The sequence below is a fragment of the Saimiri boliviensis genome, chromosome 3 (genome assembly GCF_048565385.1).
Source record: "Saimiri boliviensis isolate mSaiBol1 chromosome 3, mSaiBol1.pri, whole genome shotgun sequence".
NCBI lineage: Eukaryota > Metazoa > Chordata > Mammalia > Primates > Cebidae > Saimiri > Saimiri boliviensis.
The window spans coordinates 68,925,949-68,942,513 of NC_133451.1; the positions used below are offsets into that span (position 1 = coordinate 68,925,949).

The window sequence follows — 16,565 nt, forward strand, 5'->3', positions numbered from 1 at the left end:
AGTTGGTACAGGCTTCAATTAAGTGGTGTGAACCATGTACACACCGAGAGCTTAGGCAGCGTATGTTAAAAAGTTTTGTTTTCTTTTTAAAAATTATTCTTTATTACGCCACACTACTTTGTGCTTCTCCAAATTTCTTACCTAAAATATTTTTGCTGAATAGAATTTGAAGCTTTTTAAAAAGGAACATTCTGTTATTTTAAGAAGCCTTTTAAATGACAATACTGCATATTGGTAAAAACCAACTTAATCTGTATTTCACACACCCAAACCCCAAATACCACCTATGTAGATGATGAATGGAGATTTGACATTTAAAGTGGGTGCACTGACATTTAATACAAGTTTTTTGTATATTTAATCCATAATTTCTGATTGACTCATTTTAAAAAGTATTTAAAAAATAAGCAATTGGCAATGTAACAAGGATACAATCCAATGTGTTCACAGATTGGTTACCTGTGAGACTGGTGCTTTAACATGGGGTGGAATTCCAGAGGAAGAAACAGTACCACTAGGAGGCAGGTTTTTACTGGTCACTGAAGCCCAGGAGAAAGCCTGCAGGAAATGCAACAAACCTAGACTACTAATCATGGAAAACCACCAACATTCCTACAGGGAAACTTCCAAATATATATTTTCTTTTCATTTCTAAACTATTGCTCTATATTGGAAGACTCCTAAAAGAAAGGCACACACACACATGCCAGTCTATGTGCCAGCTTTCAAAATCTCATTATGCAAGCTTATTTGTAACTATTTTGTCTGACTACTAAATAAAACCACAAGCAAGTTCCTACGTACTCTAAGTAGATGAGCAAGTGGCAAACAAAACCACTAACATGCTAGAAAAATCTGAACCTAATAGAACCAATTCATTTCTCCTTTGGGGGTAAGACAGGGTGTGTGATGGTGTTAAAGGGAGAGGGGAAGGATAGGAAAGAAAAGAGCATTAGCTGGAAACTCTGACATTCACAAATTGAACAAAGAATCTCCTATCACTACCCAAATATACTTTAACCTTCGACTTTGAAGAAAGATAAAAGAAGTTTTAGGTAGGCTTACATGATACACTAAGGGTGTCACTCATCTTTCCAAGATAGTTTAATTGGTGTAGAAAGGAAACTGATCCCATTTAAACCACAAACAACAGGTATCTCTTCTTTTAATTATAGTCCAACTTGTTTAAGTTGGGAAACTGCATGACTCCTGGTGCATCTGTGCTCAGAGAATTTATTACAGAATGAAAAGAACAACTGACAGCCTTATACATGGATCCAAATAATTTCATATAAGTTACTAAACACTGTATACAGACAAGGATTCATCTTAAGTTATAAATTTCACTCTTAGAGGAGTATATTGCGGGGCAAGGAAACAATAAAATTTTCTCAGGATAACAAAAAAACCCCACAGCTTATTTCATATACATAATTTACTCAACAATTTAACATTAATAGAACAAAGGCCATACTTCATTAATGGCACCAAATTTGAACATGTGATGTTGTAAGTCTAAAGAGTTCCTTTGGTCTAACCTTTGGTGGTTCTTGTGGCAGAGAAACAGGTTCTGCCGGAGGAGGAGTTGCAGATTTCTCCTCTAATTCTTCTAAGTTCTTCTCCTCCACTTGTGGTTTCAGCTCTTCAGTCTTTGTTTCAGATTCTGGCTCAGGTTCAGGTTCATGAGAGGATTCTTCCAAAGGCTCCTCTATGCCATTACTACAATAAAATATTTAGTTCACTTTTTAGTAGGAGTTCAAGTAAGACAAAATTCAATTTCTCTCTAATCCAATGGGTGTAACTAGTCATACATATGCCAATAATCTGTCCTAGATCTATAAAGTATTCAAAGCAAAAATCCAAAAAGAACTGTAAGGCAGAAAGGAATAATACTCTCAAGTAGCAGTTCTTTAACCCCACCATTTAAAAACTGAATTACTAAGAATGTTTACTTTAGTGCTAACTACAAACCTTATTTTATAAAAATAAAATGCTTACTCTGTGTTGTCTTAAACACTACATTTTCAGTAAGGAACCACTATTTTGGTGCAAGCCATATTCAATTTTTGAATTAAATAAAACAGTTCTTTCCAAATTTCTTGCAAATATACAACAGGTACTCAAATACTGACCTAGTAGGTGGTTTTATCAAAAATTTAGTTCCAACAATAATTCTAGGAACAAAAACCACCTTGCTGACATAGTTCACACCAAATGTAATCTTGCAAATACTATTCTTACGTCACAGGGTGAGCTTCGTAGTAACCACTGTTTGTATTTTCTTGCACAGGTTCAGGAGATGGTTGTCTTTCTTCTTGTTCCTCTTCTACTTCATCTTCTGATTCTGGCAATACATAATACAGCACATATTTCTTAAAGAGCCTTCACAATTTCTAATGCACATATTTTTAACATGTTTAAGGAAGTGGTATGATAGCACAAAAGAAAATTAGACAATTTTCTTTCTTTTTTTTTTGAGATGGGCATCTGACTCTGTTGCCCAGGCTGGAGTGCAGTGGTATGATCTCAGCTCACTGCAACCTCTGCCTTCCAGGTTCAAATGATTCTCCTGCCTCAGCCTTCTGAGTAGCTAGGGTTACAGGTATGTACCACCACGCCCAGCTAATTAAAAAAATTTTTTTTTTAAAATAGAGACGAAGTTTCACTGTGTTGACCAGGCTGGTCTCAAACTCCTGGCCTCAAGTGATCTGCCCACCTTGGCCTCCCAAAACACTGGAATTACAGGCATGAGCCAAGGCGCTCGGCCAAAAAACCGTTTTTTGTTTTGTTTTGTTTTTTTCCACAAAGGCATTCAACTGCAATATCCCCTGTTCTCTCAAAAACTGAAAAGCAAGGATGAAGTTTAATATTTATTGTACTCTGTTAGGAAACAAAACAAATCTTTTAGTAAGAAAAAGGTAGGAAATAAGTTACATTAAAGGCACACTTTAATTTTCTTTGTCACATCTATTTAACAGAGCAACAGTGATAAAGAAACTAACCAATGCATGTCAGTGGAAAATCAATTAAATAATTACGGCATAGCCACAACATGGATGGCCAATAAAGACATAGTACATTAAAAAAAAAAAAAAAAGAGCTTTGAATCAGTATAATTCCCTATTTATAAAAATACACGTTGCCAAGTACAGAATCCAAACACCTTCTCCAATAGGCACCAAACCTGATTATCTACAGGGTATGAGACTGAAGGGAACCTTTTTTCTTGACATCTTTGTGTAACTTCAAATAACGGACATCTCTTTTTTAACAGCAAGGACAACAAAAAGACAACAACAAAAAAACAACAAAAGGATGTTTGACTCAGTTACAATAAAGAAGCAAATTTCCCTAAGCTTCATACTTAGAGAAATTAGTCCATAAAGAGTACCAACAGAACCGTTCTACCTTTGTTATCTTCAAAGTAACCTCACCTTCATCAAGTTCAGGCTCAGAATCACCAAACACTTCATCTTCATAACGAAACATATCATTGTGAACATAGAATTTATTTGGAACAGATCCCTATAGGAGACAACATTTATTCCATAAATACCCAGAAATCTGGTATTACATAAAAGAGCAAATTACATGGCATACACAATTTCTCATTTTAATACTAGAGAAATAATCTGGACTCAATATAATTATCCAATGCTGAACATGCTATGATGTTTACATAAAGTAAAAAGGTCACTCAAAAAAATGTAACAGCATAACCCACAATTACTTTTGCACCAACCTAGCAGAACTCAAGAAACAGCTATTTTATCAAAAAAGAAACTAACAGAATTTTTCTATTTTGTTTTCAAATGTAATCTTTCAAATATACCCGTACTTTTTGTATTATTAATGTAATCTTTTTTTTTTTGAGACAGTCTCCTCTGTTGATCGGGCTGGAGTGCAGTGGTGCCACCTCGGCTCACTACAACCTCTGCCTCCCGGGTTCAAGCAATTCTCCTGCCTCAGCCTCCCAAGTAGCTGGGACTACAGGCGCCCACCACTATAGCTGGGATTACAGGTGACTGCCACTACACCCAGCTAATTTTTTCTATATTAATGTAATCTTAATCATCCCTTTGCACACTTATATCAGTATCTAACTTTTAATTCCATATAGTCAAAGCATATGCATACACACACATGCGCGTGTGCTCTCAAACAGGTCAAACACAAATTTCTCAAAAATAGCAATATGCAAATCTAAAGTTATTAGAAGAAACCACTGGACACTTCCAACCAACTACCAACAGCCAAATTCAATCATATAAATAAAAACTAAGTGAAATGAGAAACTTACTTCAGGAGCCAGAACAAAGGTTTGCATAAACTTCCTTTCTGGTTGTCCACTGTTAGACAGCAATCCCATGACCTGGACAACTACTCCATCACTCAAGGTTGCATGAGCATCCACATGACGAATTTTAGTATGACATTCACTGAAGTTCAGAGATAATACTTTGTGGTGTATATCCTTTATTAAGGAAGGAGGGAAAAATATAAACTCCTGTGATACTGCACTACCTACACAATACTATTACCTACTCTCACTGATTTCCTTACAACTCTACAATATTAACTATTTAATCTTCCTGCCTGAACTGAATCCGTTGACCATGCTATGCATCACTGCCAGACTGATGCTCCTAAACAAGAAATCACAACAGCTCTCTGATATTGCACAGTAATCTGGGCTTTATGCAGCTTTCTTCCACTTTTCTGTAGTAGTCATTCTCACAAATTGTGTTGACTGCTCCTTGAATTTACACATAATTTTATTGTGTATTTGCTGATGTTATTTTTTGTCTACTTATAATTTCTTCTTGATTGGTAAGACCAAATCTTATAGTCTCACATCCTCTACACAAAGTCTTCCTTCCCTGTTAGGCCACAGGAAACATATATTTCTGTGCATTACTATAGCATAGGGTTTAGTTCAGATTTGTATAAACTTAATATACTGTCTCCACTATCTCATGTATAGAATACATCAATGATATAAAACATACCATTTTCTCCTTTGTAGCTATCTCAAGATAACACCATGTTGCATACAAAAATGATGTTTAAGAACTCAAAGCATGCTTGACAATTATTGTCAAACACAAATTTCAGTTATAACTAACAATCATACTGAAAAAAAATCCATGGACACAGGAAGGCTATTTTTAAAAGTCTCCAACTTAACACAAAATTTCTTAACTGTACATGAAATTGATACTTACATTTTGGCCATAAACAGCTTCTTGGGGCTTTCCACTAGCATCTACTCCACCATGAACATAAGAAGAATTCCTGCCATAAAATCTGCAAAACCATAATTAATGATTAACACTGAAATGTCAAGAGAAGCCTAAGAGGCAGTAGAATTCTGGTGTCATAAACTAGGTTCCAGATCCAGCTCAGTCATTAATTAGTTGTGTAATCTTAGGTAAGTTGATTATGGTCTTTAAGTTCAGTTTCCTTGGTAATAAAATAGGAAAAGTAATTACTCCATAGGGTTGTTGTAAGGATTAAATGAATAATGCACAGAGAATGCTTAGTTTATCAGGCACAGTAAGTAGACAATCATTAGATATTCACATCTAATTCTTATCACATCTATTTTTTGTTAAGTGGAAAATAGAATAGTTTTGACTATTTAGTACATTCTAAAGACAGATGCTATAGTAATTGACCCTGTGTTTTTTCTTCAGATACAAAGACTCAGCTATATGGATTTGTTTGGGAATCAGAGTTTAATACTATATTCAGATCTCCAAATGAGTACTAACTGTAAAGGCTTAAAATGTTTAGATTTAAAATAACTGAAATAATTCAGAGACCAAGTCTAAAATCAAAAATTACTCCAGCATCTAATTTATTTTTAATATTTTTGTACTGTTCCTAAGTATATGTGAATTAGTCTTTCTCTGGCATTATCTAAAGCAATTAGAATTAACATCTTTCTGAATTAGGCTCAAAGGTGTGAAGTTAATTTTTTCACAAAGAAAATGCAACTCCTATAATAGTAAACCATATAAGAGCCTCCTTTATGCTAAGCAATGTTTTTAGTGTATTATGTATACAGATTCACTTAACTTTCTTAACAATCTCATGGCCGGGCGCGGTGGCTCAAGCCTGTAATCCCAGCACTTTGGGAGGCTGAGGCGGGTGGATCACGAGGTCGAGAGATCGAGACCATTCTGGTCAACATGGTGAAACCCCGTCTCTACTAAAAATACAAAAAACTAGCTGGGCATGGTGGCGTGTAACTGTAATCCCAGCTACTTAGGAGGCTGAGGCAGGAGAACTGCCTGAGCCCAGGAGGCGGAGGTTGCGGTGAGCCGAGATCGCACCATTGCACTCCAGCCTGGGCAACAAGAGCGAAACTCCATCTCAAAAAAAAAAAAAAAACAATCTCATGAAGTGCTATTATCTAAACGGACAAGCTGAGGTTCAGAAGAAGTTAAATGAACTGCCCCCTAAGGTAATATATACCTACCAAGTGGGGCAGCCAAGACAAAAATGCAGTCAGTCTAACTCAAGAGTCTATGCTTTTAACCACTACTCTTATTTTCAGATTTAAACTATTTTCTCTCATGTACTACTGGCAAACTTTTATACAGAACAATTTGGCTCTGTGTGTGTGTGTGTGTGTATATCTGTGTATCTGTGTATATACACATGAAAAGCCTCAAGAACACTCATACCTTTGATGCATGAATTTTCAGGAAAGTAAGAAAAAAACTAGCAAGGTGCACAAATAATGCATTTTTTAGGATATTCATTACAGTGTTGCTTATCACAAGTGAAAAAATTACAACAACCTGAACTTTCATTAAGAAAGACATTGGTTAAATAAGTTAGGTCTAAAATAGAAGTCTGTTATTGTTTAAACATGATGGCGTACAACCCTATTGTTTTAAACTTTGGGTTTTTCTTGGCCACTAAAGAAAACAAAAACCCCAGTATCACGAAAAGACCAATTTCAGGTATCAAAAGGCTGTATTAACTCTGTATCTTCCCCCAAACTCCCTCACATATTGGAACCCATTAGTTGGTCAAACCCAAGATTTTTTTTTTTTTTGGAGACAGAGTCTCACTCTGTCATCCAAGCTGTAGTGCAGTGGCGTGATCTCGTATTCATCGCAGCCTCCACTTCCCAGGTTCAAGCAATTCTCCTGCATTAAGCCTCCTGAGTAGCTGGGACTACAGAGGGGGCCTGCCACCACGCTCAGCTAATTTTTGTACTTTTAGTACAGATGAGGCTTCACCATGTTGGACAGGCTGGTCTTTAACTCCTAACTTCAAGAGATCCACCTGCCTCAGCCTCCCAAAGTGCTGGGATTACAGGCGTGAGCCACTGCATCCAGCCTCATGTAAACCTTATACAGTTCTCTAGCACCTGACCCCCAATATTTTTTTTTTTTTTTTTGAGACGGAGTTTCACTCTTCTTACCCAGGCTGGAGTGCAATGGCGCGATCTCGGCTCACCGCAACCTCCGCCTCCTGGGTTCAGGCAATTCTCCTGCCTCAGCCTCCTGAGTAGCTGGGATTACAGGCACGCGCCACCATGCCCAGCTAATTTTTTGTATTTTTAGTAGAGATGGGGTTTCACCATGTTGACCAGGATGGTCTCAATCTCTTGACCTCATGACCCGCCCACCTCGGTCTCCCAAAGTGCTGGAATTACAGGCGTGAGCCACTGCGCCCGGCCTTTTTTTTTAACGAAATAATAAAGGTTGGGCTTGGTGGCTCATGCCTATAATCCCAGTGCTTTGGGAAGGCAAGCTGCAAGCTGAAAGGATCGCTTGAGGACAAGAGTTTGAGGCCACAGTGAGCAATGATCATACCACTGCACTCCGGACTGAGTGACAGAGCAAGACTTGACTCTAAAAATAAAATTCTAGAGTACATATAAGTGTGTGCATATATAGGTATGAATGTGTTATATACTAGAATATGACGTGTTTTTGTTACTGTGAGTTGCAGTTAAAAATGCTTTTTGCCATCAAATGAATAAAATATTGAATACAGTTTACAAAAATACTGTCGGGTAATAAGGAGACAAGAAATGCAAAATATATGTAGTCATATGCAAGAAAAAAGTAAATAAAAACACGAAATTATTTGTTTAAAGTTTACCTGTGTAAATATTCTGGAGCTTTATTCAGCAAAGTATAATATTGCCTCACAAACTCCCGCCCTACAAGCAGCGGACTGGGCTTCTCCATAACCATTTCTTTGCTGCACAATGTCAAATGCTGAGGAAGCAAACACAGAATAACTATTAAAAAGTCACCTTTGTCATCAACCACCATGAAATAAATTTTCTTTTTAGCCAGTCAAGTTTAGCAGTGGGGAATTGTATACCAATTTTAGTGACACTAATGTTAATAAGTTCTAATAAGCCACTACGATCAGACTAGCCTGAAATAAATTTTCTTAGCCATATAAATGGGAACAAAATTAATGCCATTATTAAAAAGTAATTTACAACAGCAAAACAACACATTCCTAACTACTATCCCTAAGGTAACCGCTAACGTTTGTTATCTCCCTTTGTCTCTTTATTTCCCTACCCCTCAGTAGAGGGAACTAGCATCTTGGTTCGTTCTTATCCCCAACAGAATTCAATGCTGCCTCAGACTACATACAAGTCCCTCCATTCACATTGCCTTTTTCCTCTGGGGACCAAAATCTACTACATTCCTGGATTCCAGTGATTTTATCCTAGGAAGCAAGGCAGAGGGGCCGAGTTAAGACTCAGAGATAACACTCATGGCAAAGCACCATGACTTGCGTTTTTGTGTTCTCTCTCCTTCTGGGAATTAATTTCATCATTTTCAAAACAGTAACAATGATTAATCACCAGCTGTAACTTCAGTACTTAGAGAACTAATCATTTTTTATCTTTGATATTATGTCTCTCTAATCTCTCTTTCCACTAATTAAGCATCTAACTAAATGAGATCCTGTTTATAGTAAATGAAATACTCTGGTGAACAAGATAAGTTGTCTCTAGCCCTCAAGGAGTTTATAGTCTATCGAGAAATATAAACAAGCAAACTAGAAACTTAACCGAATGGGTTAGGTGCTATGATATCGTGCCTCAAAAGTTAAAACCACCAAGGACAACTAGCACAAAATGAACACAATTTCTTTTGTTTCGTGAGACAGGGTCGCACTCTGTTACTAGGCTGGAGTGCAGTGGTGCAATCGTGGCTCACTGCCGTCTCAATTGCCAGACTTGGGCTCAAGCGATCTTCCCCTGTCAATCTCCTGAGTAGCTGGGCCTACAAGCATGCATCACCACACCTGACTAATTTTTTAATATTTTTAAAATTTATTTTTAGCAGAGATGAGGTCTTGCTATGTTGCCCTGACTGGTTTCGAACTCCTGGCCTCAAGTGATCCTCCCACTTCAGCCTCCTGAAGTGCTGGGATTACAGGTGTGAGGTATTGCACCTGCCCAAATAAAACTTTTTATCATTTACTGTAAGAATATAGTCCCCAGAACAGCCAAAATTATGACATTAGGAACTGGAGGTTAGAAGGAGAAAAAAATATGAAATATAACCTGTTTTTAAAAGACCAACTATAATCAAGCATCCTTTCCTATTACACTTGAAAGTAAAAAAAAAAAAGCTGGGCACCGTGGCTTACACCTGTAGTCCCAGCACTCTGGTTGACTGAGGCGGTGGATCACCTGAGGTTGGGAGTTCGAGACCAGCCTGACATGGAGAAACCTCGTCTCTACTAAAAATACAAAATTAGCCAGGTGTAATCCCAGCTACTCAGGAGGCTGAGGCAGGAGAATCACTTGAACCCGGGAGGCAGAGGTTGTGGTGAGCCGAAACTGACACTGCACTCCAGCAAGGGCGACAAGAGCAAAACTCCGTCTTAAGAAAAAAAAACCAAAAGCTTGATTTACAAATATGCTTAAAATTTTCTATAATTCCTCACTTGCCTCCAAAAAATAGTTAATTCACAAAGCAGATCCAAATACTGACATTTCAGGTGTCATTGGTTTTCCACAAAACTTAAAACTCCCAATAAGGGTAACTACTCTAATGCAAAAAGGACTCACACGTGCTACATTTAAAGTAACAAAGCACTAGGCCTGGCTCATACCTATAATCCTAGCACTTTGGGAGGCTGAAGTTGGCGGATCACTTAAGGTCAGGAGTTAGAAACCAGCCTGCACAACAAGGCAAACCCCATGACTAAAATTAGCCAGACGTGGTGGTGCACACTTGTAGTCCCAGCTAGTTGGGAGGCTGAGGTAGGAGGACTGCTTGAGCCCAGGAGGGCACCGTGAGCTTACATCCAGATATTGCACTCCACCCTGGGTGACAGAATGAGACCCTATATCAAATACACACACACACACACACACACACACACACAGACAGAGCTAAGCAACTTAACATTTTCATTTTAAATAATGACGGTGGGTAAGGAACAGTACACTTACCTAGTAACATTTAACAAGATAACTAAAATATGGAACTTACATATATTTTAACATTGTAAAAATTGATGGTAAAATAATACTAAAACATGGGGAAGTACTACATTACTCTCTGAATAAAATAATTATACACAAAATAGTTTCCTTCAAATTGATAGTGACAAAAATACGATTAGGAATTTCTGGGTTTGAGGATTACTGTTTTCTTCTCTCTGGAGTTCCAGATTTTCTACAGGAACACTGTTGCCGTTTATTCCAAATTTCCCATCATATTCACAAAGTAGATACTGACCTATCATTTTTGTCACATATTTGTTTCTCAAAACAAAATAAAATGGTACATAATACATGTATCTGTATCACAGGTCAAAATACTCTAAAGATTCGTTATAACAAGGTTCAGAAAAAGCTTCAAATTGCCCACTATCTACATGGTCACTGAAGTATCATAACCAAGATATCATCAATTTAGAACAGAGAGACAGGGAAGGGCATTAAGATTTACCAATACTCAATAAATTAATACTTACTAGATTATTAGAAGGCAGTTAACTTGAAAAATTAACTTCAATAGTAAATAAGTAAAGAAACGCTAATCTGGTAAAATCTAAAGAAACAGGTATATATAACAAGTTATAAAGAAAGTCGAGCTTTTTTATTAAGGTGCAGAGGAGGCTCCCACAGGAATGGTAAAACAAAATGAAGATTTACTCAGAGAACAGTGTTTCAACAATTTGTATTGGTTACTTCTTTAACCATACTTCTGATATGAAGTGACTCAGAATTTAGAGAGCCAAAACATACTTGATAGAAATCAACCAGAAAATGACTATTAGAGATCAACCTCAAACAATGTTGTTTGGGTAGTTGCAGGAAATAAGCCTGAAAATTGAGTTAGTAATGTAAAGTTCACATTTATAACTCATGTACAGCCAGTGTAGGTAAGAAGTTTGAGAAAAAGGCCAAATTATACATTCAGAATAAATGTGATTACATAAATTGTGCCCTTTTTATTCTTCATAGCAAAGCACCTTACAGGTAATCAATTTCTAGATTCGGGACCTTCCATTTCTGTGGGAAGTAAAAGTTCCTCTTCAAAGTTTCCTTTCTTTGAATACATCCTAAGTGTGCTAATAACTCTTTGTTAAGCCTTATCCTATGTAGTTGTTAGACACGCTTAAACAGGTACATAATATACATTCTATGTCCTTGTACTTTAACCAAGATATTTGTGCTGGATGTGCTCACAGCTATGTCCTGACTCTCCATTGCTTTTACTTGTTTAGAACAGTTTTAAGCTGGGAATTTGCAGGGGCTCACACTTGTAATCCCAGCACTTTGGGAGGCTGAAGTGGGGAGATCACAAAGTCAGGAGTTCAAGACCAGTCTAGCCAATATGGTGAAGCCCTGTCTCTACTAAAAATAGAAACGTTAGCTGGGCATGGTGGCGGGCACCTGTAGTCCCAGCTACTTGGCAGACTGAGGCACGAGAATTGCTTTAACCTGGGAGGCAGAGGTTGCAGAGAGTCAAGATCATGCCATTGCTCTCCAGCCTGGGCAACAGAGCAAGACTCGGTCTCAAAAAAAAGAAAAAAAAGTTTTAAGATGTTAGCCAATCAGGTTTTAGTGTAGAGTGTGAGGTCTGGCTCCAGCCACTGGAGATCAGACTCATCAGTAAGGACAACCCCGAATGTGTAAGGAATAAATATGTCTGCTTTTCCTTTGTTTGTTGTACTTTTGTGGCAAGATGGCTAGCGAGCGTACCCTTCCTACAGTAAGCAAAAATTGGTTGCTGAGATATTGTTTCTCTCAATGCTGATTTTTTTCTTTGCAGCATCAAGCATCTGTTTCCAACAATTTCTTTCAAAAATTTACCAAAACAAAACAAAATTCTGAATGTTGGGAGTGAGTAAAAGTTTTTGGTGTTTGTTTTTTCCTTTGCGACCAAGTCTCACTCTGTCACCCAGGCTGAAGTGCAATGGCGTGATCTCGGCTCACTGTAACCTCTGCTTCCCGGGTTCAAGCGAGTCTCCTGCCTCAGTCTCCAGAGTAGCTGGGACTACAGGCGTGCACCACCATGCCCAGCTAATTTTTTGTATTTTTAGTGGAGATGGGGTTTCGCCATGCTGGCCAGGCTGGTCTCGGAACTCCTGACCTCATGATCCGCCTGCCTCGGCCTCCCAAAGTGCTAGGCCTGAGCCACCGTGCCAGGTCTAAGTAAAAGGTTTTAACCATCTATCTATGGCAAAGAAAAATCATGACCTTTTTGGATCTTGATTTCCTAACTTACATATTGAGAAACAATCCCCTGGTCAAGGCTACATGACTATACAGTTCTATAAAGATAGCCAAGAAGGCCAGGTGCAGTGGCTCACACCAGTAATCCTAACATTTTGGGAGGCCAAAATGGGTAAATCTCTTGAGCTCAGGAGTTCGAGACCAGCCTGGGCAACATGGTCTCTCTGCTAAAAACCGCATCTCTGCTAAAAATACAAAAAATTAGCCAGGCGTGGTGGTATGGACATGTAGCTCCAGCTACTCGGGAGGCTGAAGTGGGAGGACTGCCTGAGCCCGGAAGTCAAGGCTGCAGTGAACCAACATGGCATCACTGCACTCAAACCTGGGTAATAGGAATGAGAACCTGTCTCCAAAAAAAAAAAAAAAAAAAAAAAAAAAAAAAAAAAAAAAAAAATAAGCCAAGATTAAAGGATATTTATACATAAAAAGAAATCTTCAGAAGGTTGTTAGATTCCAGCACCTTCAAAGATAATCATGATTTTCATTGAGGTGGTTGTTAGCCTCACCTAACAATCAAAATTTTTAGAGAAAGTGAAATATAATGTATCAAACCCCAATTCTTCCACTGATAAATGAAAATGTGGAGAATCTCACACAGGAACATACAATGTAACATTTTCTCTGATACATTAGCTCTACACAGACAGATAAGGCTCTCATGAACAAATCCGTCTCTTACTTGTCAACTGAAAACATTACCAGTGGCTCACGCCTGTAATCCCAGCACTTTGGAAGGCTCAGGCAGGCAGATCACAAGGTCAAGACATCAAGACCATCCTGGCTACCAAAGTGAAACCCAGACGCTAATAAAAATAGAAAAAATTAGCCAGACATGGTGGGACGAGCCTGCAGTCCTGGCTACTCAGGAGGTGGAGGCAGGAGAATTGCTTGAACCTGGGAGGTGGAAGTTGCAGTGAGCTGAGACTGCACCACTGCACTTCAGCCTGGACGGAGCAAGAGACTCCATGTCAAAAAAGAAAATAAGAAGAAAAAAAAAAAAAGATTATCCAGCGCTTCCCTTACTATTTACAGTACCTGAACTACTTTAGAGGCATTCTCCAACTCTACCTACTGTACCTAAAATTGAAGGGAATCTTCATCATAATCTCTCTCTCTCTTTTTTTTTTTGAGACACGGTCTTGCCCTGTTGCCCAGGTTGGAGTGCAATGGCGCTACCTTGGCTCACTGCAATCTTGGCCTCCCAGATCAAATGATTCCTCCTGCCTCAGCCTCCCGAGTAGCTGGGATTACAGGCGCCCAAGACCATGCCCAGCTAATTGGTTTAGAATCTTTTATTCTTTCCTGTTTCCTAAAATGTTTCCTCTGGGCTGAGCAAGATGGCTACGCCTGTAATCCCAGCACTTTGGGAGGCCAAGGCAGGTGGACCATGAGGTCATGATATCGAGACCATCCTGGCCAACATGGTGAAACCCTGTCTCTACTAAAATACAAAAAATTAGCTGGTGTGGTGGCACACACCTGTAGTCCTAGCTACTCGGTAAGCTGAGGCAGGAGAATGGCTTGAACCCAGGAGGTGAAGGTTGCAGTAAGCTGAGATCACACCTTTGCACTCCAGCAGAACAAGACTCTGCCTCAAAAAAAAAAAAGTTTTCTCTGTATTTGCTTAGACTAATTCCTGAAGCACATTGTACGTCAGCTCTAATTGCTCTATGTCATTTGTCCCCATATTTTCTTAATGTGTGTGTTTTTTTTTTTTTGAGACAGAGTTTCACTCTTGTTACCCAGGCTGGAGTGCAATGGCGCGATCTCGGATCACCGCAACCTCTGCCTCCTGGGTTCAGGCAATCCTCCTGCCTCAGCCTCCTGAGTAGCTGGGATTACAGGCACGCGCCACCATGCCCAGCTAATTTTTTTGTATTAGTAGAGACGGGGTTTCACCATGTTGACCAGGATGGTCTCGATCTCTGTGATCCACCTCGCCCGGCTCTTAATCTGTTAATACACATTGAGAGGGAAGTGAAGCATTGGCCACTAGTAGACATACATGCAGATTAGATAAGAAAGTCACACTGAGCTTCATTATCCTACAATGTACTTATATTTCCTCAATTTCAAAGTAACTTATGCCAAAGTTATCACTCTCCTTGAACTTTGACTGAAATGTTTTTCAACCATAGTGGTACAAATAAATAACAAAAGCTTTTTATTATTCTTAGTTTTTAGGTAAAAAACACTTCATTTCTTTGGTTTACCATTTAAAGTTCAGCGAATCACTAGTATAATGGGGCTGCCTCCAAAACAATCAATCTCAGGCTATGTTAATGTAGATGTAATATCTAAAATGAACTGAAAATTCTAACTGAATCTAGTGAATATAAATTATAGGAAGGTAGATTTGGGTTCAATATAATTCAAGGCTGGGTGTGGTGGCTCATGCCTATAATCCCGGCACCTTGGGAGGCCAAGGTGGGCAAATCACGAGGTCAGGAGTTACAGACCAGCCTGGCCAACACAGTGAAGTCCCATCTCTACTAAAAATACAAAACTTAGCCAGGCATGGTGGTGTGCAGCCACTGCACTCCAGCATGGGCAACAGAATGAGACTGCATCTAAAAAAATTAAAAAACAAAAGAACGACAAAAACCAAACTCATTAATTCAAGTTGTCCAAATGTCAAATACAGCTACTTAACGAGTAGCCAGTCATTACAGGTATTCCAGAGACCAAATGAATGATTTTGCATAAAAAGGAGTCCATACATCCAAAAAAGTAAGAGTAGGCCATTCCAACACTGAGATCCTAAAAGTCTGTTAAGAAGAAGCAGAACTTTTGAATACGCCTTCAATACTCATCCCACATCTTCCTATCTGCAGTGATTGAAACCCTATGCATTTATCTGGGCCCATCAAAAATCCTGTCCCCTTGAAAATCTTTCTAATCCCACTGAATTCCTCAACAGAATACAACTCTTCTCTATTAACTCTTAAAGTAGGCCAGGAGCAGGGGCTCATGCCTTTAATCCCAACACTTTGGGAACCCGAGGCAGGTGGATCACCTGAGGTTAGGAGTTCAAGACCAACCTGGCCAACATTGGTGCAACCCTGTCTCTACTTTAAAAAAAAAAAAAAAAAAAAACAACCATCTGGGCGGGGTAGCACGCCTGTAATCTCAGCTACTCGGGAGGCTGAGGCAGGAGAATCACTTGAAATTGGGAGGTGGAGGTTGCAGTGAGCTGAGACTGCACCATTGTGCTCTAGCCTGGGCAATAAAAGCGTAACTCCATCTAAAAACAAAACAAAATAAAACTCAACTCTTAAAGTACTTTTGGCCTTATCATGGCAGTTTACTGATCGTATTCTGCCCTAAGTTATTAATTATACACCAGTCTTCATCTTCTTCCTCTCTCCTACCCTCTCAAATATTGTAACTCAGCTCTCCCTTGAATGCAATTCTCTGGAAACATCAAAATTCTTCTCAACAATCCAGTGACTTCTCAGTCTTCCACCTGTCTGCATTATCAATGTTGACTGCCTTCTCCTAACTCTTCTAGAGTTTTATAAGGCAAACTTTCCTTCTCATCAAAACACAGAAGTTCTCAAGGTTCTGTCTTCTAACCTGTCAATTTCAGCTTCAGGTCTATCTAAATGTGTATCATCTAGCCTATGCCATAAGTTCAAATTTTACATTTGTCACCACATACTAAATACCTAGGCATGACTTACATATGTCCCAATACACACACACCTCATACAAAGAAAGCTATTTCCTTATTTCTGTTAAGTGTCATAATCTTCTCAACTTGAAAGCTCAGTTGTAAGCGACTTTCTCCCCTTTTAGCTTTGCCATTTCA

The 16,565-nt window shown here is 38.7% G+C and overlaps 1 protein-coding gene across 10 annotated transcripts in view; it reads right to left on the reverse strand.

Annotated features, from left to right (window-relative positions):
- Positions 1-16,565, reverse strand: part of G3BP2 (G3BP stress granule assembly factor 2) — an 86,828-nt gene that overhangs the window by 9,797 nt on the left and 60,466 nt on the right. For 4 of the 10 annotated variants that reach the window (XM_074396282.1, XM_074396284.1, XM_003931987.4 and 1 more), the window contains 7 exons: positions 8,128-8,246; positions 5,226-5,307; positions 4,301-4,474; positions 3,435-3,525; positions 2,242-2,344; positions 1,539-1,719; positions 460-558 (listed from right to left, as the gene is read on the reverse strand). In XM_074396282.1, the coding sequence (XP_074252383.1) occupies positions 460-558; positions 1,539-1,719; positions 2,242-2,344; positions 3,435-3,525; positions 4,301-4,474; positions 5,226-5,307; positions 8,128-8,222 (825 nt within the window). In that variant the 5' untranslated portion in view covers positions 8,223-8,246. Of the gene's footprint in view, positions 1-459; positions 559-1,538; positions 1,720-2,241; positions 2,345-3,434; positions 3,526-4,300; positions 4,475-5,225; positions 5,308-8,127; positions 8,270-16,565 lie in introns of all 10 variants that reach the window. The other 6 variants (XM_074396287.1, XM_074396288.1, XM_003931986.4 and 3 more) reach the window with 3 other exon arrangements.